This window comes from Drosophila pseudoobscura, chromosome X (genome assembly GCF_009870125.1).
Source record: "Drosophila pseudoobscura strain MV-25-SWS-2005 chromosome X, UCI_Dpse_MV25, whole genome shotgun sequence".
Taxonomy (NCBI): domain Eukaryota; kingdom Metazoa; phylum Arthropoda; class Insecta; order Diptera; family Drosophilidae; genus Drosophila; species Drosophila pseudoobscura.
The window spans coordinates 4,030,575-4,054,843 of NC_046683.1; the positions used below are offsets into that span (position 1 = coordinate 4,030,575).

General features: G+C 49.3%; 8 protein-coding genes across 16 annotated transcripts; 3 read left to right on the forward strand and 5 right to left on the reverse strand.

Moving 5' to 3' along the window:
- Positions 1-827: 827 nt before the first annotated feature.
- Marf (Mitochondrial assembly regulatory factor) lies at positions 828-6,228 on the forward strand. 2 transcript variants are annotated; one of them, XM_015185802.2, is made up of 9 exons: positions 828-1,134; positions 1,554-2,212; positions 2,278-2,567; positions 2,651-2,989; positions 3,185-3,196; positions 3,396-4,322; positions 4,397-4,582; positions 4,744-4,940; positions 5,019-6,228. In XM_015185802.2, exons 2-9 carry the CDS (start codon positions 1,876-1,878, stop codon positions 5,218-5,220), a joined length of 2,490 nt encoding a protein of 829 aa, XP_015041288.2. In that variant the 5' UTR covers positions 828-1,134; positions 1,554-1,875; the 3' UTR covers positions 5,221-6,228. The 2 variants fall into 2 exon arrangements, with proteins under 2 accessions (XP_015041288.2, XP_001355603.3); XM_001355567.4 differs by lacking the exon at positions 3,185-3,196 and having other exon boundaries at positions 829-1,134.
- Positions 6,229-6,906: 678 nt separating this feature from the next.
- PpV (Protein phosphatase V) lies at positions 6,907-8,634 on the reverse strand. Its single transcript, XM_001355566.4, has 3 exons — positions 8,368-8,634; positions 7,995-8,282; positions 6,907-7,916 (listed from the first exon to the last, which is right to left on the reverse strand). Exons 1-3 carry the CDS (start codon positions 8,530-8,532, stop codon positions 7,458-7,460), a joined length of 912 nt encoding a protein of 303 aa, XP_001355602.1. The 5' UTR covers positions 8,533-8,634; the 3' UTR covers positions 6,907-7,457.
- Positions 8,635-9,486: 852 nt separating this feature from the next.
- LOC4815902 (carboxypeptidase D) lies at positions 9,487-24,252 on the forward strand. 8 transcript variants are annotated; one of them, XM_001355561.4, is made up of 10 exons: positions 9,487-9,667; positions 10,067-10,155; positions 20,979-21,244; positions 21,306-21,638; positions 21,700-21,887; positions 22,354-22,395; positions 22,482-22,777; positions 22,836-23,012; positions 23,079-23,171; positions 23,891-24,252. In XM_001355561.4, the coding sequence occupies exons 3-10, from the start codon at positions 20,997-20,999 to the stop codon at positions 24,098-24,100; spliced, it is 1,587 nt and encodes a 528-aa protein (XP_001355597.3). In that variant the 5' UTR covers positions 9,487-9,667; positions 10,067-10,155; positions 20,979-20,996; the 3' UTR covers positions 24,101-24,252. The 8 variants fall into 8 exon arrangements, with proteins under 8 accessions (XP_001355597.3, XP_033241070.1, XP_033241073.1 ...); XM_033385179.1 differs by having other exon boundaries at positions 22,366-22,395; XM_033385182.1 differs by lacking the exon at positions 23,891-24,252 and adding an exon at positions 23,267-23,772.
- Positions 12,686-13,674, reverse strand: LOC4816070 (serine protease SP24D). The gene is made up of 2 exons (XM_001355563.4): positions 13,396-13,674; positions 12,686-13,329 (listed from the first exon to the last, which is right to left on the reverse strand). The coding sequence occupies exons 1-2, from the start codon at positions 13,632-13,634 to the stop codon at positions 12,801-12,803; spliced, it is 768 nt and encodes a 255-aa protein (XP_001355599.3). The 5' UTR covers positions 13,635-13,674; the 3' UTR covers positions 12,686-12,800.
- Positions 14,247-15,216, reverse strand: sphe (spheroide). Its single transcript, XM_002133690.3, has 2 exons — positions 14,910-15,216; positions 14,247-14,829 (listed from the first exon to the last, which is right to left on the reverse strand). Exons 1-2 carry the CDS (start codon positions 15,137-15,139, stop codon positions 14,301-14,303), a joined length of 759 nt encoding a protein of 252 aa, XP_002133726.2. The 5' UTR covers positions 15,140-15,216; the 3' UTR covers positions 14,247-14,300.
- Positions 16,494-17,468, reverse strand: LOC4815774 (chymotrypsin-1). The gene is made up of 2 exons (XM_001355564.4): positions 17,219-17,468; positions 16,494-17,149 (listed from the first exon to the last, which is right to left on the reverse strand). The coding sequence occupies exons 1-2, from the start codon at positions 17,446-17,448 to the stop codon at positions 16,597-16,599; spliced, it is 783 nt and encodes a 260-aa protein (XP_001355600.2). The 5' UTR covers positions 17,449-17,468; the 3' UTR covers positions 16,494-16,596.
- Positions 17,701-18,580, forward strand: LOC4815758 (serine protease SP24D). The gene is made up of 2 exons (XM_001355565.4): positions 17,701-17,946; positions 18,011-18,580. The coding sequence occupies exons 1-2, from the start codon at positions 17,741-17,743 to the stop codon at positions 18,552-18,554; spliced, it is 750 nt and encodes a 249-aa protein (XP_001355601.3). The 5' UTR covers positions 17,701-17,740; the 3' UTR covers positions 18,555-18,580.
- Positions 19,565-20,457, reverse strand: LOC4815903 (serine protease SP24D). The gene is made up of 2 exons (XM_001355562.4): positions 20,199-20,457; positions 19,565-20,138 (listed from the first exon to the last, which is right to left on the reverse strand). Exons 1-2 carry the CDS (start codon positions 20,420-20,422, stop codon positions 19,601-19,603), a joined length of 762 nt encoding a protein of 253 aa, XP_001355598.3. The 5' UTR covers positions 20,423-20,457; the 3' UTR covers positions 19,565-19,600.
- Positions 24,253-24,269: the final 17 nt, after the last annotated feature.

A 24,269-nucleotide genomic window follows, 5' to 3' on the forward strand; every position in this document is an offset into this window, starting at 1 on the left:
TTAAATTAGTAAAATAATTAAAACACTCAACAAAAACAAAAAACACTTAACTAATTTTATAAGTGATCTATATATATATACATGCATATATATAGGCAGATGTGTGTGCGTATATACATATATATATATATGTATATATATAGACGGAGAGAAATTTGTTTGCGCATTAACCCACAACCAGACACGCCCCCGCGCACACGCGCCCTCTTCCCTTACCCTTTCCTGGCCTTTTGCTTTTAGTTTTGTTACTTAACAAATTATGATTGACGATTATGTTTGCTGCGCAATTGTTGCGCAATTTTCTCCCACACTCACCTTAATCCTCCGCCCAGACCAGCACCAGCACCTCCACCTCCAATAACCCCAGCCCACCCATCCGCCTGCCTGAAAACCAAACCACAAAAAATTACTAACTTGATAACATGTTATTTTTAATTTAAATATAATTTATTATGCAGAAATACAATACAAAAACAAGTGTAAAGCGGAAGACCCAAACAACAAAAAGATCTACGACGAAAAAAACTCAATAAAAAAACAGAACAATAAATAATATAGAGAGTATATATAGAGTAGTTATTGTCACCACCACTGAGAATTGCAAACGCAGAATTCGTTGCCATGCAAGTGTAATCAAGAAAGCAACAAATTAATAAAAATGTAGCAAACTTGAAACGAATACGTATTTGCTATTTATCTATCTTCGAAGTTCGAACAGGGCGCCCAAGTTTGAAGCCCCCGCTCTGCAGAGATGTTATCGATAAGCAGCCGTCACTAAGTGTGACCCTAGACAACAGACAGTGTGACCAGCAAACATCCAAAACAGGGCTGAGCTAGTCGATAGGTGTCGATAGGCTCGCTGCAGCCCTAGTAAAGCGCATGTTACATCATTTGGAGTTAAAATAGCTTAAAATTGTTAATATTGCCCCAACGGAAGTCAACTGCAGCTGCAACTAAATTCGAATAACCAATTTGCTGAAATGTCCATGCATCTGAGAGCTGAACATCGATTTTAGGCCAGCCAAATCAACCGACAGGCGCTGAGCAGCAGGCGGCAACAGAAAACCAGGCGCACACGCAGGCGAAAAATAAATAAAAATATAAAACAATACGATGAGCGAGAGCAATAATCAGGTTAGTTGATGGTCGACACAGGTGAGCGGAGAGCGCCGCAGAGAGGGGATTATCAATAATTGTTACGCACACACGGCGATCCAAATTTCAAATCGAAAGAGGTCCCTCCTTCAACAGACCGCATATGAAAAAGAACATCGTTAGATTATATACTATTACTCTTCAAATGAACTTTTGTTGCAGCGCAATTTATGTGCCTGTGTGTGGGTTTCGTGTGTGATGTGGTGTGTGTGTGTGTGTGTACAATTTGCGTTTCTATATTTTTGTCTCCCCTCCCCCCCTACACCCCCGCACACCACCCCCTCGCATTTGCTTATCTCCTTTCCATTTGGCACTAATTTCCTTCGTTCGGCTTGCCTTTTGCCTTCAGTGTCATAATTTCGCTTGATTTAATATTATTTCATTTTATTTCGTTTCAGTTTTGTGACGTTGATTTTTGAACAAATAACCAAAAAAAAAAAAAAAAAAAGAAAAAGAAAAAACCAGCTGAGTGCGCCCGCCCAGTCTTTGAAGTTTTGATTGTCGTGTTCTTTTTGATTTCTCGTGTTTTCTTTTTGGTGCACCGGCGACTGCGGCTCCAGGTGTTTGGTTGGAGGAGGCCCAGGCCTAGGCACAGCCTAACACGAACGAGCACAACATAGAGTATCTTGCATAGGCTGCATACCTTTTGTTTTGTATCAAAATCTTCTCTTCCTCTCCAAACGCAATCGCAATCGAAAACAAAACCGAATCTAAAACGAAATGGCGGCCTACTTGAATCGCACCATCTCGCTGGTCACTGGCCAAACGGGGCCCAACGGGAACTCCGACACCGACGACCATCACTCCTCCTCGTCCACGGACACTGTTGACAAATCTACTGCTGGTCTCTCGCGTCACAATTCTGCACTACAATCGTCTGACTCAAATACATCGATGAATTTTCCTTTGAACTCGGGCGGAATTACGTCCGATACGCGGCTGTATCAACCGAATGCTAAATCCCCACTGCAGATCTTTGTGCGGGCCAAAAAGAAGATCAACGACATCTACGGAGAGATTGAGGAATATGTGCTAGAGACGACGACCTTTATTAATGGTAAGAAGTCGGCATTTCCCCTGCCATTGATCTGTATTAATTAATTCATTTGCTTTCTGAGCCAGCTTTGCATGCCGAAGCCGAGATCGTGGACAAGGCCGAACGGGAGCTGTTCGAGAGCTATGTGTACAAGGTGGCAGCCATCCGAGAGGTGCTGCAGCGCGATCACATGAAGGTGGCCTTCTTCGGTCGCACCTCGAACGGCAAGAGTTCGGTGATCAATGCCATGCTGCGAGAGAAGATCCTGCCCAGCGGCATTGGCCATACCACAAACTGTTTCTGTCAGGTGGAGGGCAACGATGGTGGCGAGGCTTATCTGATGACTGAGGGTTCCGCGGAGAAGCTCAATGTGGTGGTGCGTATAGAGAGAGAGAGAGAGAGAGACCTCAAAAGAGTGGGCACAATTGATCCCTGGATGGTGCTTTTTGCCAATTGCAGAACATCAAACAACTGGCGAACGCCCTGTGCCAGGAGAAGCTCTGCGAGAGCAGTCTGGTGCGGATATTCTGGCCCCGCGAGCGCTGCCGTCTGCTGCGTGACGATGTCGTGTTTGTGGACTCTCCCGGCGTGGACGTGTCGGCGAATCTGGACGATTGGATTGACAATCATTGCCTCAATGCGGATGTCTTTGTGCTGGTCCTCAATGCCGAGTCCACGATGACGCGTGCCGAGAAGCAGTTCTTTCACACAGTCTCCCAGAAGCTCTCCAAACCGAACATCTTTATATTGAACAATCGCTGGGATGCCTCGGCCAGTGAGCCCGAGTGTCAGGAGTCGGTAAGGCATTGCCCACACACCCCCCAACATATCCATCCTTCCCTTTGGCTGTATAGTATTTCGATCTTGTAGCTAGTATCTTGTGTCTTCGCCTTTTCTTTCTGTCGTGTATGTTGATGTGTCTTTTACTTTTTGTTTACCACCCAACCAACCAATCAACCAACCAACCAACTGTCCAACTTTCATCACCGGCAGGATCTGGCCAAGGTAATGAAACACACAGCTAGAACCCAGAATCCTCCATACCTACCGCCTGTTCTGCTCTGCTCTGCTTTGTCGTTCCCTCAAGAGTCGTTTTTCCACCCTCCCTTTTTATTGAGTTGCCGGCCAGACGGAACAGAAGATCCTACCAATCTATAATAAATATACGTTAAATTACCATCCCGTTCCCGCTCCCGTTCGACAGGTTAAATCGCAGCATACAGAGCGCTGCATCGATTTCCTCACCAAAGAGCTGAAAGTGAGCAACGAGAAGGAGGCCGGCGAGCGGGTGTTCTTCGTTTCGGCCCGCGAAACCCTACAGGCGCGCATCGAGGAGGCCAAGGGCAATCCGCCGCATATGGGAGCCCTTGCGGAGGGCTTTCAGATCCGCTACTTTGAGTTCCAGGACTTTGAGCGCAAGTTCGAGGAATGCATCTCGCAGAGTGCGGTCAAGACGAAGTTCCAGCAGCACAGCTCCCGCGGCAAGAGCGTGTCGGGCGATATGCGCTCGATGCTGGACAACATTTACGAGCGGATCACGATCTTTCGCAACCTGAAGCAGGACCAGAAGACCCTGCTCACGGACCGCATCCAGGGCACCGAGACCCAGATGATGCAGGTGACTCGCGACATGAAGCTGAAGATCCACACCATGGTCGAGGAGGTGGAGGAGAAGGTATCGAAGGCCCTCAATGAGGAGATCTGGCGCCTGGGCGTCCTCATCGATGAGTTCAATATGCCCTTCCATCCCGAGCGGCTTGTCCTCAACATCTACAAGAAGGAGCTCAATGCGCATGTGGAGAGCGGCCTTGGCAGCAACCTGCGCGCCCGCCTCTCCATTGCCCTGGCCATGAACGTGGAGTCCGCCCAAGCGGACATGACCGATCGCATGCACGCTCTGGTGCCCAACGAGCATCTGATTGTTAGCAGCACCAAGATGGCCCTACGCAATCAGCCCTTCGAGATGCTCTACTCGCTGAATTGCCAGAACCTGTGCGCCGATTTCCAGGAGGATCTCGAGTTCAAGTTCAGTTGGGGCATTACGGCCATGATCCAGCGGTTCACGGGCAAGGTGCGGGAGCGCAGCAAAAAGAATCAGCCAGCCTTGGCCAACCGTCAGACCAGTATTGGGGTGAGTCTTTCTAAAGGGAAATTAAATCGAACATCAGGATGAACTCTAATCCGGCTCTCGTCTCTTTTATGCAGCAGCAGCATGGCGTTGTAACGCCCGTTAGCTCGCCGGTGGACGACCGCACACCGATTTGCCTGTTGCCATCGCCTGGATCAGTAGTGGCGGGCATTACGCCCGAGCAATTGTCGCTGATCTCGCGATTTGCCCTCACATCTGTCGGCGGTCAGGGCACAATGGGTGGCCTTTTGGTGGCCGGTATCGTAAGTATTATGTTTGCTGTGTTCCTTTTTTGTGTTTCTGCTGTTTGTGCAGCTAGCGACCTGTCGCACCGCTCATCCTGGCCCCCTGACCCCGCCCCAAAATGTAGATTGTGTACGATCATTTCAAACCGATACCATTCCATCGCTTACCCTACTTCCAGATGCTGAAAACAATCGGATGGCGCGTCCTGGTCGGTGTGGGTGCACTCTATGGCTGCATCTACTTGTACGAGCGCCTGTCGTGGACAAATTCCGCCAAGGAGCGCACCTTCAAAAGCCAGTATGTGCGGCATGCCACCAAGAAGCTCAAGATGATTGTCGACCTAACATCGGCCAATTGCAGTCACCAGGTGCAGCAGTGAGTATCCATTCATCCCAAAGAAACCACAAAAGAATGAATACAAATCCATCCATCCATCCATCCTTTATTCTTTAGGGAATTGTCCAGCACCTTTGCACGGCTCTGCCGCACTGTGGACACGGCCACCACCGACATGAATGAGGAGCTCAAGACGCTCGAGGTGCAGCTGAATTTGCTCGAGTCGAACCAGAAGCAGCTCAAACTCCTGCGGAACAAGGCCAACTACATACAGAACGAGCTGGACATTTTCGAGCACAATTATATATCAACTCAGTAGAGCATGAAGGATGAAGCATGAAGGATCAAGTATCACCATTTGATATGAAGCGAGAGAGAGGAGAAGAAGCTTTACATAAACCGTGTAATGAGGGGGAGGGGGTAGAAAATAATTAATACAAACACACACACACCCGACTATAACAACAACAATTGGCCCGTAGATTGGTTTCTTTTTTTTTTTTTGTTTTGTTCGAAATTCTTTAAAATTATAGTATTTTTGTTAAATTTAATTTTTTTTTATAAACAAAATGCATGCTATGCGACAAGAGCACTTTTATGCTTTTCGGAACGGAACTGATCCGATCGGTTTTAAATTGTTGTTGGAAAAATCATTTTAATTCCTAACTCTTATACACAATGCAGATTATATTATATAGCATTAACCCTTATTATTATACATTATTATATTTTTTTGTTGTTTGTTGCTGTTTGTTGTTAAAACACACACATACATACACACACACTGTGAGCATGGCCTGGAAGCCATACAATGAATTGTACAATCCCCCAGATAATGAAAACGAAACGATATACAAAACTCTTATCATATTATATTATTAGAGTGAAAAAAAAACTAGTGATTATTATTATTTTGTTGTTCAATTTATTTTGTATTAGAATAATGAAACCAACCGAATTTTTAGCAAAAAAAAATGATATATTATGTGTAGATATGGTATATGGTGAAATTCCCTCACATAAATTTGATTAATTCACGAATTTTGGATGATGGATGCTTCATTAAAGGAATGAAACAAGGCAGAGTACAGTGTCCTACAGGGTGTATCCGTTGTCCTGCTTTTCGGGAATTTCACTGTATCTACATATATGTACATATATGTATATCACGATTATTCGATGGATGGTTCGTTCGGTTGGGGGTGACCGTTGATACTCGTTGAAAAAAAAACCAACAAAAAGAGGAAAAACTATTTAAGAATGTAAGAAACTATTGTTCATCCTATATACGGAATAAACTGGAATACATCCATGCATATATTGTAAATATTCTGCGATGTTCGCTAAAAGCTTGATGGAGGGAAAAATTCTGGGATTCTATTACATTTTTTTTTTGTTTCAAACTCTCGCTATATGTAGAGAGAGCACTACAGTAAATAAATTGTTGCTGATGGAATGGGTCTCTTGTCTAGCTTAGGTGCTGCTGATCAAGAAATGCCGTGCAATGGAGCAGAAAATATCGAAAAACATGCCCTGCATTCCATAGAAGGAGACTTCAATATTTGGAGGTGAGCAACAGAGAGTTCCCTCACAGGATTTCGGGAATAAGACCTCAACAAAGGGCTTCAGTTAATTAAAAGCCTAAATATACAGGGATCCTCCACATATTTCCTACTGGCCGGTAGAAAATCTATGCATCAATATACAAATGGTCGAAATGCAATGAGACCTGAAGATAATAATCGTACAGAAGGGGTCTTTAAGAGAGATATGTACATGACACATACATCTATTCATAGATGTCTCTTCTCTCCTATGGTATATGAAAAAACCCCAAAAGAAATAGAAATAGAGGCCTTCCTTATCGTATGCCCTGTGGAAGTGAATCCTGTCTAAAGTACTTCCTCCTCCCTCGCTCTCTCCCTTTTCTCATCGCTGCATCTCTCTCTAACTACTGCACGTCCTGATTGGTTTAGGAAATAACATCAGAAATCAGAGCAACAAATTTCGAAATAGTCGTTTTCTTTTAATTTATTTTTTGTTTGAATCGCGCGGTGTTCGTTTTGGTTTTGGGGGAAACTCTGTTTCACACATAAAAAGTTCTTGTTGTTGGGGAAACATAAGTGGTTTTGTTGCGTAAATATCGTTAAAAAGTGTACAAAAATTTGTAATTGCAATTTCGTTTGCTCACAGAAATAAATAAGATTGGAATCCACATTTGAAATGAATATATATACCTATATATGTATGTATATATCTATATAAAGGCGTTTGCTCCCTATCTCGCTCCATTTCCTCTCAACCGATGAAACAGCTGGAACAAACATTCGTTCCGGTCTGTTCCTCTTAAATTGAGATATGTTTGTTGCTACACAGTGAAGAGGGAAGAGCAAACTACAGGTGTAAAGGCGGCTGCTGGCGAATGGCGTTTTTGCGGGGTGGATTGGTTTTCATAGGTAGACAATTGGATGGACTGGCTCCTCCTTCACCAGCACCTTGGGGAGCCGCAGACCCAATCCTGAGTAGAAGCAAATACCACAGCTGTGCGGGATGGATTTAGAGGAAATAGGGCGTCGTATTCTGCTTGGGTATGACACGCTCATCGTCGGGCACGGCCAAGAAGATCTTCGTTGTCCGCTGCTGGGCCGTCTCGAAGCTGAGGATGGCCGCCACATTCCCGCAGCGGTAGCAATAGTTGGGCGCCGACCAGACGGTCACCAGCTTGCCATCGAACATGTACTTGATGCCCTCGTTCACCAGCTGATGGGCACGACAGATCAGATCGAGATTATTGATGGCCATGAAGTCTTTGGTGACATTGTGGCCAAAGAGCCAGCCGGCGCCGCGCGGACTCTGGCCCCAGTATTCCATGTCCTCCGGGTCGGACCAGACCAGATCACAGAAGGCTCCCTTGTACGGTATCTCACCATTTCTCTCGATGGTTCGTATTTGATCCAGGGTTATAATCTCGGGACTCAGGCCGCCATGCACGCACAAGATCTCCTCGTCAATGATCTGCAAGCAGAAAAGAAAGCAACAAAGCGGGTCAAACCGGGACAATTGCAACGCCAATTCGGGGGTTTCAGATCTCACCGCAGCTATGGTAAGCAGGTCGAAGACCTTGCAGCAGTATTTCCAGCCATTCGTGTTGCCGTACTTGCCAAAACACTCGTCAAAGAACCCATACACCTTGGTTATTTGTCGCGTCTCGTGGTTACCGCGCAACAGTGTGATTCGGCTGGGGTGGCGCGCCTTCAGCGTCAGCAGGCGGGTGAATGTCTCCAGGCTGTAGTAGCCCCGATCCACAAAATCTCCCATGAATATGTAGTTTGTGTCCGGCACCTGGCCGCCCTCCCGGAACAGCTGCTCCAAGTCATAGAACTACAAAGGAGCGACAGTTCAGGTTGCATATCAGTTTTGGGACACAAAGCACGCTGCCTGGGGCTGGCTGCTTGGCGCCACTCACCTGGCCGTGTATGTCGCCGCAGACGGTGACGGGCGTGCTCACTGGCAGTATGTTCGTCTCCTCCAGGAGGATGTCGCAGACCATATCACAGAGCTTCCTCAGTTCATTTTCGGGCAGGTACTTGCACTCCTTCACAATCTCTATCCATTTGTCCACATCGCCCATGTTGTCGGCTGGCCAAAATTTTATATATTTTATTTTATTGTTCGATCAAATATCGGACTTATCTTTGAAATATACCGTCCGACTCTCAGAAATATACTAAAGTATACGGTCTCATTTTAAAAATAAATCGTAAATATACTGACGCATGTCAGTTCTATTATACATATTCCTCGTTTTTGAAGTTCCGTCGAATATTCTTAGCTATACAGAACATTTATCCATGCCTACATAATTTTATACGATTTATGAATAGTTTTTCTACTTAACTGGCTTATTCTAAATACTTGCTTTTATTACATTTTGCGTAAAAAAAGGTTTTAGCGAAAATGGTCAAACAAAAGAAACGAAAGAGCATAGTCGTTCCTATTGTTAAATTTGGATAATCCGTCGAATATTATTAGCTTTATAGAACATTTTGCCATGCCCACATGCTGAAATTAGGGACTCGTTTATTTAGATTCTGTCATAAATATGATGACGCGGCGGTGGCTGAACGACAGAACCGAAGACTCTGGAACCCTTGGCGCACGCGCCCTCTTTTTGAACATGGCGCCTTTGGATGCAGTATTGATACGGCAGCATCCAAACGGGCCTGGCTGCTGGAGGGCGTCAAGTTTAAAAAGAGGGCGCGCGCGCTCCAACTGTATGGTTAGAGGTTCTACCCTACTGTGGCGGCAATCGTTGAGTTACAGCAAGCCGATTGCTACGAGACTGAAGCGGGCTCTTTAAGTTTGCTGGCTGACAAGGGCTGCCTGCCATTAAATGGGCAGTTTTAAAAGGTTTTCAAAGTTCGTCGCTTTCAGAGCGATTAAAACCTGAATATAAATTGTTTAAAATAATGGTGCACCATACGAAGAGGGCCGGCATTTATTTGCACACACGAATTTCAGGAAGTGGAGCATGGCTGGCTGGCGGAGCAGACTCAAAAACAGTCCCCATTCATGGCATGGCTCAAAGCAGACGCGCCACTGGCCACAATTCAGTCGAACACTTACGGCGCTAGCAATCGGACGCGTTTCAAAACTTGCTCTCTGCCTTCTGCCACAACAGAGCCCAAGTCTGCCACAATCTGCTTCTGCTTCTGCAGAGCCCCTCTCCGTTTCCGTTTCTGCCTCTGTGACTGTCTCTGGAAAGTGTAAGCAACAAATAGAAATTGATTCAAGACGGATTCGAGCTGCCGCTGAAATTTCATTGACGATTCCTTTGAGGCAAGACAGCCTCCATGCCACTTGCCACTACCAAAAATCCATCATCTCTGTGCCCCGTCCCCGTTTCCGCCACCGTCCCGTTCCAATTGCGTCAGGGTGTCGCGTGTTTTTCGGCCAGTCCAGTGCTAATTTTGGGCGCCACAACGCGTAGGCGTAAAGAGAAACTACACGGAAAGAGAATTTATTTGTTTGCATTTTTGTTTCGCTTTTTTTGGTGTGAAGAAATTGAAGCCCGGCAAAGGCAACAGCGTTAGCAAAAGCAAAAGCAAGCGGCCGCCGGAGACAATGAAAGCTGATTGAATATTTTATGCAAATTTCCATTGCAGCCACTCCGCGGGAAAACTTACAACAGCAGCGGCACCAAATCGTTGGCCAGAAAGAGTCGTCGAGCAAACAGGAAGTCGCAGGAAATCAGGTAATAAGCCCATACTCGTAAATATTGCATATAGAAAACGACACTCTAGAGGTATCCCATCCTATCCCATTCCATCCGCAAGTGGGAAAGCTGAAGATCAAGGCCAGTCAGTCAGTCAGGCAGCGCGGGGAGGCCACTGGCGGAACAAGGCTAAGTTGCGGCTTATCTGCGTGTCCTGGTGCCACTTCTGCCACTGCCAAGGTGAAGGTCGTGCTGCAGTTTTTGTTGTTATATAAACAGCCAGCTAGGGGGACAGGGAGAGGGAGTCCCAGAGCGACTGGTCCAACCAACGTCCAACCCCCTGCTGTCAAGGGCTCACACTCACCCACTAACCCAGTGCGCATGTCTCTCCTCGTCCACGGGTGTCCTTTGGCCTTGCCCGAAGACGGCCTCCGTCAGGGCCATCCTCCGTCGCGTCACCAGGCTGGAGGGGGGCAGCATTGAACTTGACACAGGCCGCCAGTGGCAGCAGGCTGCAGGCAGCAAGCACCAGCCTCCTGGTCTGCCTGTTCCCCGCTGCAGAAGCCAGAAGCCACTTTCAATGCGACCACGAAACGGTTAGCGGTAACAAGGTTAGTGGGTTAACCGCTTGGAGTGGATTCGAGTGGAGTGGAGTGTAGTGGAGTGGAGCTGGGGGTCTGGTCTGTGGTCTCTCTTTCTTTCTTCTACGCCCCGGCGACGCGTCTTCCACCTCGAGCCGCGGCCCGGATTCAGGCAAACAAACCCGTTAGCAAGTGCTCTGTACGCTTCTGATCGGCTTTAACTTTTCTTTGTCCATTAAAAGCCACTTACTCTTGGCCAAGACGACACTCGTCCGTCGATTACTTTCCCTGCTAATCAAAATTGAAAACCAAAAACAGAACCACGGAGCCACGGTCAAAGCCAGAGCGGGGCCGGAGGGTATGCAGAGCCTAATTGAAAGAAATTTGTTTGTTGCGACACGCTTGGACTTTGAAGTTGGCCATGACCATGGCCATGGCCATGGCCAAGGCGATGTCGATGGCTGCCTGGAAGTGGCACAGCCATGGACCAAGTGAAATTGAGCGAGACGGTGGCTGCATGGATGTCGCGGAGATGGATCGCATTAGGACCGAATCGAAAACATGAAAAACAGTATCATGCGATACGAGACTCTTGATAGACATAGGCATGGGCACCATCCTTATGCGGATAGATGATAAAATAATTCGATTTGTATCAAATTTGATAAAGCCACAAACACAGGACACCTCTACCTATTCCTATGGCCATTGTTCCAATTTCTGCTTATTGGACTGCTTATTGGGGACTGATGGGGTTCTAACGTGTCGCAGAAAATGTTAAATAACCGATTAGTTTCGAAATGAACTTATAATGAATGGGGCTTGGTGGATTAATGAGTAAATTATTTGGTCATCAAATGAAATAGCAATAAATTGAATGAAAGTGTGAGGAATGCAATCGAGAAATGGGAACGGCTTTAATCAGCATTCAGTCCCCGGTTAATGATCGCCCATGAGTAGGTCAGTCACTCACTCACTGGAACAGAACCTTTCTTCCCCGAAATTTCCATTTCCATTCCCTCAACATCTCGACTCTACCAAATGTAAAATGAAATAAAATAAAAGAGGTTCGATGACTCGCGCGTGAATTGCATTTTAAAGCCGCATTTCACACTTGGCTGGCGGACATGGACCCGGACACGGACAGACAGACTGGTAGACTTGCTGACTGGCAGACTGGCAGGCTCACAAAACGAATGAACTCAAAGAGCCAGCCCCACACGAACCCATGAGATGCGATGCGATGCGGTCCAATCCAACCGATCCGATAATTGCATACAGAGAAACACAAGAAAAAACGAGCAACAAATAAAAAAAAAAAACAAGTAAATATACAAAATTAAAACTCTCCAAAATACACAACAAAAACGAGAAAGAAAGGGGCCCGCCCGAAGCCATGGATACCCTGCCAAATCACAGCTGAATGCCATAGTAGTTCCTACAATATTTACCATTCCTTCTGAGTACGGCCTGCAGTGAAAACAATGATCTGTGCTGCGGTAATGTGGTATTCAGATACTTTTCAAACTGAGCCACTAGGGGGAAGTGTTTATCTGTACACATTTACTTAATGCTGGTATACTGGTTGCACACAATCATAATACCCTCTGGATGGGTAGAAAAAAACGCTGTGGAATCGGGCCGGGGCTGGGGCCAAGACGAAGCCAAAGCCCCGCACTCGAAAGTTTTTTGAGACAAGTTAAATGAAAACCAAAACAAACTCATTAACTGCTGGTGGTGGGGCAGAGAGAGAGAGACAGAGAGACGGGAAAGAGGAGCATTTGGAAAAGTGAAAAAAAACTAAAAATAAACGGAAAATTACCGAGCAGCAACAATAGCCACACTTTACCTGGGGGGATAGAGGTGGAGCTGTTGATGGAGCTGTTGTTGGAGTTGACGCAGACTCCAATTTTCACTTTCACTGGGGTGTAGCCAGGGGCAGAGGTCGCGCTCTGATAAGCCCCCCAGAGAGGCAGACAAACGCAGAATAATGCTCGTTGCTCTTTACTGTTCTGAACCGGTTACAATTCGCTTGCCGCCAAATGAGTCGAAAACAGAGAGATGACCCAAAAAGGGAGATCGGGGCCGGGTCACGTGCTCCATCTAGAGTTTGGCGTTCTGTCGTATCCATGGCCGCAGCACAGAGACGCGCTCGTAGCCGTCGGGGGCCGACCGCCCGCAGCCGCCCAGCACAAAGCTGGCCACGCCCACCAGGCTGCCGGCGTAGGTGGCAGGACCGCCGGAGTCGCCGTGGCAGGCCCCCTTCTCGGCCTCATGCAGCAGGCACATGGTCGTGTCTGATAGAGATCCGTAGTACCGCTGCTTGCACGTGTCGCGGGCGAGTGCGCGCACATGGGCATAGAGGAGCTCATCCGAAACGGGCCCGTTCTGGAAGATGGCCCCCCACCCGGAGATGTCCACAATGGAATTGCTGGGCGGATCACTGGTCGCCAGCGAGATGGCCTTTATATGGGAGCTGAACTTCAGAGGGGATGCCAAGCGGAGCACAGCCACATCATAGCCCGAGCCGCCGTACTGGGGATGCACAATCACCTGGGCGACATTCACGAGCACTCCCCCGCTGGAGAGGCGCAGACTGCCGGCCCGAATGCTCAGCTCTGAGGCGGGAGTTCTGCCAGAGAGGAGGTAGGATCAGTGGGAAAGGGAAAATCGACAATCCACAAAGTAATTCTCTTACACATTCTTTCCCGACTTGACGCAGTGGGCGGCCGTCAGGACGTAGCTGGACGACAGGATGGAGCCACCGCAGGTGAATCGCTTGTTATGCCGCAGCGAGATCTGGTGGGGGAACTGCCCCGCCACGGCTCGAGTGCCGCCGACGATGCGGGGCGAGGCCCCATCGTCCAGATCTTGGCCGTGGATGCCGCCGGCGATGCAGGTCACCAGGAGGAGAAATGCGGGGCTTCGTAAAGACATTTCCGGTTCTTCTTCGATTCGATTGGGTTGTGGCTGGATCGAGGCCTGGATCCGCTTATTTATGATAGCCCTGTGGCCCCTTCATCATCATCAGTGCCTCACAGTCAAGTCACTATCGGGGCTTGTCTTCGGTCTGGCCTCTAATGTCTGTTTCAATTAGGGCGCCTGCTCCAATGAGAGGGTTGTGACATCACCCTCAAAGGGGAAGAACATGGCTAAGTACTGTGGAAAGACCATTGAGATTTGCATATCTTGAACGGAACTAACTGCCAAAGGGATCGTCAGCCTTTGTTGGGGATCGCAGAATGACAACAAGATGGCTTAGATTTCCAAGCGTTTTCAATTATTTTGCTTGCTTATTAACTGCATTCCAGTGTGATAGTGATCCCTGACATTGTTAGATAAAAACAAGAGCCTGCCGCCATCGTGCCGTGCCATAAATTGTGCCATAAACATTTTATAGGGAATTAGTACGGTGCGGCAATCGCCAGCCTACGTCCAGACCAGTGGCAATCGTCTCCTTATCCTTATCACCATCAATCGAATGAGTCACCCGCAAATGCCGTCCATTAACACCGACTCTTGCCGACCAAGAACAAACGACAGGGCCAATTAGTTGGGCCCCAGAGCCATGAGGTAGTATAATATTGCTAAGGGATTAGGGATCTAGGCGATCAGCGGCTGCAGCCACTCGTAGAAGCTGGACACCCGCACGAACACGTCCGGGTAGCGGGAGCCGCAGGCACCCACCACAAAGTTGGTCAGTCCAATAAGCTTGTTGTTGTAGACGGCTCCACTGCCCCCGTCGCCGTGGCAGGTGCCCTGCTTGAGCTCGTGGGCCAGGCAGAAGCTGGTCTTGTCGTGGGCGCTGTAGGCGTCCAGGCAGACCGCCTCCTCGGCGACGGTGAGCGTGAGCTCGCGGATCTTGTAGGAGTTGCTGCCCTCCACGGTGCGTCCCCAGCCGGCGACGCTGATGAGGGAGCCCTGCGCGGGCAAGTCATCATCGCTGCTGGCAAGCTCCACGGCCATGATGCGGTCGGTAAAGGCCAGAGCGGAGGTGAGGGTGATCACGGCCACATTGTTCTGCAGCTGGTAGAAGTCCGGGTGCACGGTGACCGACTCGACGTAGACAACCTTTCCGCCGGCATACTGATTGGTGCTGCCCACGCGGCACGTCAGGCGGCTGGGTTCGATCCTGGATGGGATGGGAATAGTTTTTGGTTAAAAGATCATCTCCCATCGTCTGTCTCTTGTGCGGGGTGGGGCTGCACTTACAGCTTTCCATCGCGGTACAGACAGTGGGCCGTGGTCACCAATTTTGTCGCGGACACGATGCTTGCGCCGCACACATGCGCATTGTCCACCCGCAGAGAGGCGGCATAGGGGGTGTCGGTGGGGCCGGCCTCGTCTCCGCCCAAGATGCGGCCTTTGAGGCCTGCCTGGCAGCCTCCTAGGAGTACAGAAAGGCAGAGCAGGGCTACCACAAGGCCACTTGTTTGAATCATCTCTCTCTTTCTGCTTGTGTAGTATTGGGGGTGAATGGGTGCTTCCTCCGCCACCGATGGTTGGAACTGAAATGCGTAGCGCAAAGGCCGACCGTTTAAGTGGACAACACCACGCAGAACCCCCCTCTAAAAGCAGCTCCCCCCTTAGCTGGTCTTATCTGGGGCTTGGACATCGGAATAAATCTAATCTTATCGCGGCCTTTTGCAAGCTAAATTGGACCTTAGGCGATGTTATTTCCCCCGATCAATTCGCACACAGAAATACACACTCGTAATATCGATTCGATTGCATTAGTAGAAGCAGTGTCCCCTCTCCTTCGCAGATCTATGACCATGACAACAAAATGGATCCAAGAAAGATAGGAAGATGAGTAAGCCGTGAGTCAGGAACCTGATTTTCGAGTGCGACGGAAAAAAACCCCTGGAATGATCCACACAATCGAGAACATTTGAATTGTCTATTAGACTACCGAAACTCCTATGATGTAGATCTACAATAAATGTTAAATCTACTGACTTCTTATCGAATTAGGAATAGGAAAGAACTGCAGAAGGAAAAGGTCTTTCTAGCAACAAATTCCAAATTTAGCACTACAGAAATCGAGTCTGGGGTTTTCCCTAGATCTATACCAATAGAGATCTCGATTGGAAAGTTGTATTAGCGATTACCGAAATACAGCTATAAATATATTCCTAAGCCATAGTAGACCTGCGATTATTTCTGGCCAAATATGACGATTCCAGACTCAAGAGGTTTCCGTAGATCTCTATCAATGTCGAGTCAATAAGGAAATCAGAGAGCACATTATAATGAAGTGCTAATAGAAATAATAATTCGTCGATTTTCTATAATTGACGCTGAAATTGATCTCATATAATTGTTAATCGATAAGGAAATCTTGCTTGTCATTGGCTAAATTTGATTATAGTTTCCCACTCGACCTCGATCAGGAATAGCTTCTGGCTAGTTCTGCGCTTAATCCGAAATCACGGGATTTTTCTAGATCCCTATCAATCCAGGGTAAATCGATAAGAAAGCCTTAGTAACAGGATAGAAATATTTCCAATTGAAAAGCCTGATCAGCCCTCCCGACTACCCAACGTATGCCAATCCCTTAGCGCTAAAATCGAAATATATCAAAGGACCCTTCAAGGTCAGTTATGGAACCTTTGCCCAGGGAAATGTCTTGCAGCCAATCATGCAGTAAAGACGCCACAAAACGAGGCCGCCTATCAGGCCAAATTTATGGCCGTCAGTAAATTCTATAGCCTATAGTTTCTCTCTTCTTGGAAGCCCCCATAAACCGGGTCTGGGGCTGCTCCGAATTTTGGATTAGCCTAGAAACACATTATGTTCTTGTTTATAGGAGAAAGCACTTTATGCACATGAAAAAAAAATGTTGAAAAAAAAGCGCTCGTTCATCCTGTGGTGTTCTCCTGCAGATACTCGTAGTCTACTAAGCATTTGCCTCGATCCAATCGAGGTAGTAGTAGATGCGAGAGGCCACGTCCGGGTAGGAGCTGCCGCAGTCAGCGAACTGGAAGCTGGTGATGCCCTGAAGCACCTTGTTGTCGTCAATGACAGCGGCGCCGGCATCACCGCGGCAGATGCCCTCCTTCTCGGCACTGGTCAGGCACAGGCAGGATTCGTAGCCATAGCCGGCGGCCAGCTCGCAGTACGGAGAGCTCAGCGTATTGTAGTTGGCCTTCTGCAGCTTGTAGGGGGCCGAGCCGTCAGAGACCTCGCCCCAGCCAGCCACATAGACGGGTGTTCCGTTGGGCAGCTCCGTGGACTGCTCCTCGGCGGAGCCCTCCTCCGCTTTGGTGGGCAGGGTAACGGCCGTAATGCGCTCCGTGAATACCAGGGGCTCACTTAGTGTGATGATGGCCAGATCGTGCAGGAAGTTTCCGTACGAGGGATGAATGAGGACGCTCTTTACATTCACGATCTGCCCGCCGGCATACTGGTTGATGCTGCCCACGCGCACGCCCAAGGTGCTAGCAGCCACCCTGCAGAAGGAATTGATTAGAAGGAGGGTCACCACTTGGTTTGGGTCGGGGTCACCGGTCAGTACTCACGGTGTTGTGCCCATATCGGACACACAATGGGCGGCGGTCAGCAAATGGGTGTTGGAGATGATGCAGGCCATGCAGGTGTGGGCCTTGTTGTAGCGCAGGGAGGCCGACCAGGGAAAATCGAAGGCGGTGGCATCTTCGCCGCCTAGAATGCGGCCCTCGGGCGAGGACTGAGCCACCGAGAGGAGCAGGGACAGGGCTAGCAGAGCGAGCGCTAGACGTGGAACAGCCATGGCGTTGGAATATTAACTGATTCTAATGGCCAATCGATAGCCACTCCACGGCCAACCCCAGCCCCAACCAAAGCCTCAGCATTCCGCCGTCCCGCTTTCCTGGCCCGGCCTGCAGCTCTTCAGCTCTTCAGCTAATCTTGAGCACAAACAACGATAAGCGTCGGGGCGATTTACGAGCCGTCCCGCAATCGATAAGATTCGGTTATGTTTAAACCTATCCCCGGCACCATAAAAGCCTCTATAAAGGGTTCCAGACTAGGAAGCGGACTGCTCAGTTTTCTTCAAAGCCAGCATGCATTCAGTTCAGACACTCCTCGTCCTTCTCCTGGCAGTGGCCATGGGCGTGCAGGCCTCCCGACTGCCTGCGGATGTCGGCTCGCATCCATATGCCATCTCTCTGCAGCGCAATGGAGCCCATATCGCCGGCGGTGCTCTGATCAGCCAGCGATGGGCTCTGACCGCCGCGCACTGTGTGACCGTGGGTGGGGGTCAGGAAAGGTAGAACCGCGCCCGCTCGAAAAATGAGTCGAGTCATTAATCTCTGCCACTAATCTTCCCGTAGCTATCCCGCCCGCACATTCCTCGTCCGCGCTGGCAGTATTCAGCGCCTTGTTGGGGGCCAGCTGGTGGCCCTCTCTAGGATCGTGGTGCACAGCGACTACTCCAGCGGCGGCGCTGGTGCCAACGATCTGGCCCTCTTGGAGCTGGCCTCCCCATTGACCCTTAACGCCAACACCCAGCCTATTGGGCTGGCCAGCGAGCGTCCTGCCGTGGGCTCCCAGATCACCTTCGCCGGCTGGGGATCGTCACAGCCCGACGGAGCGCTCAGCCACGGCCTGCAGGTGGCCACCAGGCAGTCGATCAGTGCCGATGCGTGCCAGGAGTCCTTGTTCCTCAGTCAGCAAGATCTTCTCTGCCTGGTACCCGAAGCGGATGACGTGGAGAGCTCTGGTCTCTGCACCGGCGACGCCGGATCCCCGGCTGTCTACAACAACCAATTGGTGGGCATTGCCGCCTTCTTTGTCAGCAGCTGCGGCACCGAGCAGCCCGATGGCTATGTGGATGTGACCCAGCACCTCGACTGGATAGCCGAGAACAGTGCTTGAATAAAACCAATCGAAAACTCTCAAAATTTGTATCTTCCCCAAATTGAATGGCTTCCAAGGCCCAGTCCATGGGTCATTATCTTTCTCTTAAGCCTAGGTTGAAGTCTACTCTCTAATATGTATCCTGAACTTCATTTCGATAGGTTTTAGTGGTAGTTTCAAGAACTGGCAGCTGCATTCCCTGAAAAGTTTTAGTTTAAGTCTATCTTAATTTAAAATATCAATTTGAATCCTTAATATTTTCAAGGCGGTAAGCATAAGCTGCAAAGGGTCTTCGGCTGATTCATAGCTGTATTCGTTAGCTTTTCAGAATTTTAACGTTCTTCAACACTGAATGTAGCATACTCAAGTTATGTGGAAAAACGCAAGCTTGCTTTAGAAAAAAACATTAGGCAAAACTCATAATTAATGAAGAATTTGTTGTGTTGCGTGGAATTTTATTTGACTGTTGACTAGTACTATCACCAATTTTATTTAAATGTGTTTCTAAGCTTTGGTTTAATAAAAATCACATGGAACTATGGATCTGCCAGGGTATCTACAACTTTGTTACCCCATGCTGGTCTTTTTAATGTGCTTTTTCTACATAATAGACGGAATTTCTATCACACAATCTAATCTAATAATCGTATATGAAGTGTGTATAACGTACATTGAAGTTTTTTCTGAATGGTGGTACCTTAGCAATAAGCCTTTTTCCTTTTTCTTGAAGGCCCTTGCTGCTTGGGCTATATTTTAGAATGTAATCCAAGTGTCATTCTATACAGAATATCATAGAAACAATCATATATTCTTGAATGGCAAAGACACCGATTGGACCAAGGTCCAAAAGTCATTTCCTAATATACGTATAAGTGTACGAAAAATGGATAGATAACCATTTTTTGCCTGTTGGAAACATCCGATGGACCTTTTCGTATGTGTCATTCCCCTATCACATAATCCCTGTTGAAGAACTGGGCTTCCATGTCTATTCATTTCTGTCCCGGAAACAGCATTGAGACACTCTCTTCTTGCTTGAATATGAAATAAAGTAGTTTTGAAATTTATTGGATATGCTGCTGGATCCAATCATAGTTGGCCGCAATGCTGATGAAGCGCTCTGGGAGCAGGCCACCGCATTCGCCCAGCATCTCGCCGGCCAGACCCACCAGCTGCTGCTGGTAGACGGCAGGTCCGCCAATGTCGCCTCTGCAGATGCCATTGCGACGCTCATGGCCCAGACAGAGCACTTGGTCGTTGTCCCGGGGCTCATCCTCGCTATAGCTCAAACGGCACTCACGGGCGGGCAATACGGCGGCCTGGCCAACCTGCAGGGTGCGGTGCATGTTGACCTCCGATTCGGTGGTGCGTCCAAAGCCGGAGATATCCACCTGGGCGCCCACTGGTGGGTTTTCGCTGGCCAGTGCCACGGCACTCACGTTCTCGTCGAAGACAATGGGCTCCTTGAGGCGGAGCAGGGCCAGGCCGGTATTGAGGGTGTTGTAGTTGGGGTTGATAGTGATTTCCTCAACGCGAATTTCCTTGCCGCCGGTATAGAGATCCACGGATCCAAAGGTGATGCCAAAGAGGTTAGCAGACCAACTGAAAGTAAAGGATAGATGAGTCTCGTTCAGTCTCTTGCTTAATTCCCTTCCCACTTACGGCGTGTTCTTGCCATCGGAGCAGACACAGGTGAGGGCTGTGAGGGCATAGCGCTCGGCGATGATCACGGCACCGCAGTTGTAGCTGCCACCGATTGAGAGGGCAGCCTGGTAGGGCAGCTGACCGAGGACGGCGTCCTCGCCACCGGCCACACGACCCTGGGGTAGGGCCTGGCTCAGACAGCAGGCCAGCAGGATAAGTCCAGCGGATAGGGTGAGCTTCATGGTTCGTTCGTTCTTCTGGTCAAGAGATGGCGTGAGATGGTGCCGGCCCTCTGCTTTTATAGGCAATCTGCCTGGAGGTGGGAGTATCTTATCGGGGCCCATGGAGCCAGATAGGGTATAGATAGTGTCATCCGGTCACAGTCGCCGAGCTGATTAGACAAGCCGAAGAAGCCTTCGGGTGGGGCATGGGGTATCTGTACTGATCTATTTCTGGGAACTCGCCAGGCCAGGCCGGGCCTCTGTGCTCTGGTATCAATGAACTCTGATCGCCGATCGCCGATCGCTGCTCACTGACCAGCTTGCTAGCCTGCCAGCCTGCCAGGGGAACACGTTTCAGTGTCATAGAGTCAGAGTCAGAGCCACAGCCACAGCCACCGAGAGAGGCCAATGATCGCGTCTGGTGGCACGTAGCACATTCGATTTGGCCTCAGCCGCACAACCTGTTGCTGCCTGTTGTCCATCTCCTCATGCTCATCCGTCAGAAACTCATCTGTCCACAATGTATCTTTCATGGTCTTTAAATGGTCTGCCTGGCGGCAGCTTTGTGCATTCGCAGACTCGCTGTCGCCCCAACATGATCTTGCGAAAGACCATCGCTGGCCAGCTGCTGCAGCTGCTCGCCCTCATCATCATCCATGCCTCCTGCCACACCCTGACCAGCGCCAAGACGGTGAACCCTGGCGGCGGAGAGCTCCAGCAGCAGCCACAACTGGAGCAGCAGCAGCCGATCCAGGGTCTGCCCGAGCCGAGAGCCTACATGCCGGATTCCCAGAACCTGGACTTTGTCTACCACGATCACGAGGAGCTCACGCGCTTCCTGAGGTAAGTCCCCCCGCCCAGCTATGGTTAGATGCATTTCCATTCAAATCCTTTCCTTCGACAGAGCCACCAGTGCCAGGTATCCCAACCTGACGGCCCTCTACTCGATTGGCAAGTCCATCCAGGGCCGTGATCTCTGGGTGATGGTGGTCAGCTCGTCGCCGTACGAGCACATGATCGGCAAGCCGGACGTCAAGTACGTGGGCAACATCCACGGCAACGAGCCCGTGGGCCGCGAGATGCTGCTGCACCTCATCCAGTACTTTGTGACCAGCTACAGCTCGGACCAGTATGTCAAGTGGCTGTTGGACAACACTCGTATCCACATTCTGCCCACCATGAATCCGGATGGCTATGCGGTGTCCAAGGAGGGCACCTGCGATGGTGGTCAGGGCAGGTAAGAGGCTCGTTGCAAGTCATCACCACCTAAAGGCACCTTCCTCACGGATATTCCGCAGATACAATGCCCGCGGGTTCGACTTGAACCGCAACTTTCCGGACTACTTCAAGCAGAACAACAAACGCGGGCAGCCGGAGACGGATGCGGTCAAGGACTGGATATCCAAGATACAGTTCGTGCTGAGCGGCAGCCTCCATGGAGGTGCGTTGGTGGCCAGTTACCCCTACGACAACACGCCAAACTCCAGTAAGTAGTCCGAGGAGTACGCCCCTAGATATAGCCAACCATTCTTCCAGTTTAAACCCTCGCAGATGTGACTTACAGCCATTACAATATACGTATTCTTGATCTCAACCCCTGTCCGCTGTGTCCGCTTAGAAGGAAAATATCCTTTAGCGTAGTCTTCTGCCAAAGACTATACAATTACCATGATTTTGTATGAGGCACCAAACGACTCTCAGCCTAAGTAGCAGTAACAAAAACAACAGTCTTTGGCAAGGTGCACAGAAGACCTGTCTTTCGGTCCCACGAATCCAATAAGAAAATGGATTTTGTTTCTGATATTTGGATAGTCTTTGGTTGGGATCATTGTCTGTATATGTATGTTTGAATATAATCTGCAAGGGTATCCAAGGCACATGCACTGTCTCGCTGTAGAGATCAGATTTATAAAGCTGACTTTGTACTTTAATGCTTGCCTTCGCACCAATATGGCTGCTCAAAGGGATCTGCCGTTCGTCCGCCCTGTGCGCGAGTGAGTACACAGACTGCTGCCTGAGCGACCCATCTAACCGCGAATGCCCCTCTTCTCTTTTCCCCCCACATGTCCTCTGGGTGCAGTGTTCCAGACCTATTCGGCGGCCCCCTCGCTGACTCCCGACGACGATGTGCTGAAGCATCTGTCGCTGGTCTATGCCCGGAACCATGCCAAGATGTCCCGTGGAGTAGCCTGCAAGTCGGCCACGCCGGCCTTCGAGAACGGCATCACCAATGGAGCGGCCTGGTATCCCCTAACGGGAGGAATGCAGGACTACAATTACGTGTGGTATGGCTGCATGGAGATCACGCTGGAGATCTCCTGCTGCAAGTTCCCGCCCGCCTACGAGCTGAAGAAGTACTGGGAGGACAATCAGCTGGTACGTGGCAAATACTCTCGAGTGTTTCTTTTCGATTCTTACTCGCCCCATCATGTAGTCACTCATCAAATTCCTGGCCGAGGCGCATCGTGGTGTCCAGGGCTTTGTCTTCGATCCGGCGGGCATGCCCATTGAGCGGGCCTCCATCAAGATCAAGGGACGCGACGTTGGCTTCCAGACCACCAAGTACGGCGAGTTCTGGCGCATTCTCCTGCCCGGCTACTACAAGGCAGAGGTGAGTATTTGCATACTTTCGAACTTTCGACGATCATCCACTGATTATGGTGTGCACTCCTCTCAGGTCTTTGCCGAGGGCTTTGCCCCCCGCGAGGTGGAGTTCGTCATTGTGGAGCAGCACCCCACGCTGCTAAATGTGACGCTGCAGTCCTCAAAGGTAGGTCCATCCACTGCCCATCCATTGGGGTCTCCCATCTACTTGCTAAGAAATTCACTTCCTGGTGCTGGCTAACCTTTACCCTCTAACCCAAGCCGTACCTGGTGGCCTCTTCAGTTGCCTCCAGCGTCACCACAGCCAAGACGCGTCGGGTGAACGACAAGCTGCAGTTGGCCGCTGACTAGATCGGAGCCCCCTCTGAACCGAGCTCCCGGTGTGAATGGCTGGCGTGTAAATACAGTCGGAAGTGCTTTAGTCTTAAGGTGTGCTAACAATACCCTAACCCGATATGACCTCCGAAGCTCCTAGTAATCCTCATCCCCCCACTCATAGACATACTTATTTTCCACATTCCCACTCCAATACGCCAACAATGTTCTACTCGTACCTAGTTCCGCCATTAGTTTCTTCTTTACTTATGCACACTTTTTAGATCCAACCTTTGTTTCTCTTAAGAATACATTTGGTTCATCCTTTAGTTCCTGCCTGTAGTTCCTCCGCTTTCCAAGTAGTTTGTAGAGAATGCTCGATGGGAATACTATGTTTAAATTGTAAGAGTTGTTCTGGTGTAAGAAAACGAAAACCCATGCCATACGCTTAAGTGTTGCTTGTTATTGGTATTGTATAGAAAACTGAGTACAGAATCTTGGCCAAGAGTGGACAATAAACGTATCTCGAGTCTACTACTATTTGCAATCCCTCCCATTTCGATTTCACAGCGCATTGAGGGCATCGGCGGTCCAATGGTTTCCGTCGGCGGCGTTGGAGTTGGCGTTGGCGGCTCTCCGGGCGGCATATACAGGCCCATGCAGGCGGCGCAGCACTACAGGCCCCAAATGCCGCCATATGCGGCAGCAACCTCCAACGACGGGATCTTCTCGACGATCAGCAATGGCCTGAATAGCCTCTATTCGAACATATTCGGTTGATGGGCAGCATCTGCAATAGTCTTTAAGGATTTTTTGTTTTACTCTTAGTCTTAGGATTGTGACTACTTCCGTCGTACTATTTATTGTGAGCGATGACAAAGGGACAGACAGGACAACAATAAAGCCTTCTCCCAGTGCAATCTATCATAAAAGCAACGTGTTTTCCTTC

Coding starts and splice junctions, on each gene's coding strand:
- LOC4815774 (XM_001355564.4), bottom strand. CDS start 17,448: ATGGCTGTTCCACGTCTAGCGCTCGCTCTGCTAGCCCTGTCCCTGCTC. Junction 17,150..17,218: donor TCCGATATGGGCACAACACC/GTGAGTACTGAC, acceptor TTCCTTCTGCAG/GGTGGCTGCTAGCACCTTGG.
- LOC4816070 (XM_001355563.4), bottom strand. CDS start 13,634: ATGTCTTTACGAAGCCCCGCATTTCTCCTCCTGGTGACCTGCATCGCC. Junction 13,330..13,395: donor GTCAAGTCGGGAAAGAATGT/GTAAGAGAATTA, acceptor CCTCTCTGGCAG/AACTCCCGCCTCAGAGCTGA.
- LOC4815903 (XM_001355562.4), bottom strand. CDS start 20,422: ATGAAGCTCACCCTATCCGCTGGACTTATCCTGCTGGCCTGCTGTCTG. Junction 20,139..20,198: donor TCCGATGGCAAGAACACGCC/GTAAGTGGGAAG, acceptor CTTTACTTTCAG/TTGGTCTGCTAACCTCTTTG.
- LOC4815758 (XM_001355565.4), top strand. CDS start 17,741: ATGCATTCAGTTCAGACACTCCTCGTCCTTCTCCTGGCAGTGGCCATG. Junction 17,947..18,010: donor GTGGGTGGGGGTCAGGAAAG/GTAGAACCGCGC, acceptor ATCTTCCCGTAG/CTATCCCGCCCGCACATTCC.
- PpV (XM_001355566.4), bottom strand. CDS start 8,532: ATGGGCGATGTGGACAAATGGATAGAGATTGTGAAGGAGTGCAAGTAC. Junction 8,283..8,367: donor GCGGCGACATACACGGCCAG/GTGAGTGGCGCC, acceptor GCTCCTTTGTAG/TTCTATGACTTGGAGCAGCT. Junction 7,917..7,994: donor ACCTGCTTACCATAGCTGCG/GTGAGATCTGAA, acceptor TTCTGCTTGCAG/ATCATTGACGAGGAGATCTT.
- LOC4815902 (XM_001355561.4), top strand. CDS start 20,997: ATGATCTTGCGAAAGACCATCGCTGGCCAGCTGCTGCAGCTGCTCGCC. Junction 21,888..22,353: donor CGACAACACGCCAAACTCCA/GTAAGTAGTCCG, acceptor TCGCACCAATAT/GGCTGCTCAAAGGGATCTGC. Junction 23,172..23,890: donor TGACGCTGCAGTCCTCAAAG/GTAGGTCCATCC, acceptor TCGATTTCACAG/CGCATTGAGGGCATCGGCGG.
- sphe (XM_002133690.3), bottom strand. CDS start 15,139: ATGATTCAAACAAGTGGCCTTGTGGTAGCCCTGCTCTGCCTTTCTGTA. Junction 14,830..14,909: donor CTGTACCGCGATGGAAAGCT/GTAAGTGCAGCC, acceptor CATCCCATCCAG/GATCGAACCCAGCCGCCTGA.
- Marf (XM_015185802.2), top strand. CDS start 1,876: ATGGCGGCCTACTTGAATCGCACCATCTCGCTGGTCACTGGCCAAACG. Junction 4,323..4,396: donor ACCGTCAGACCAGTATTGGG/GTGAGTCTTTCT, acceptor TCTTTTATGCAG/CAGCAGCATGGCGTTGTAAC. Junction 4,941..5,018: donor TGCAGTCACCAGGTGCAGCA/GTGAGTATCCAT, acceptor TTTATTCTTTAG/GGAATTGTCCAGCACCTTTG.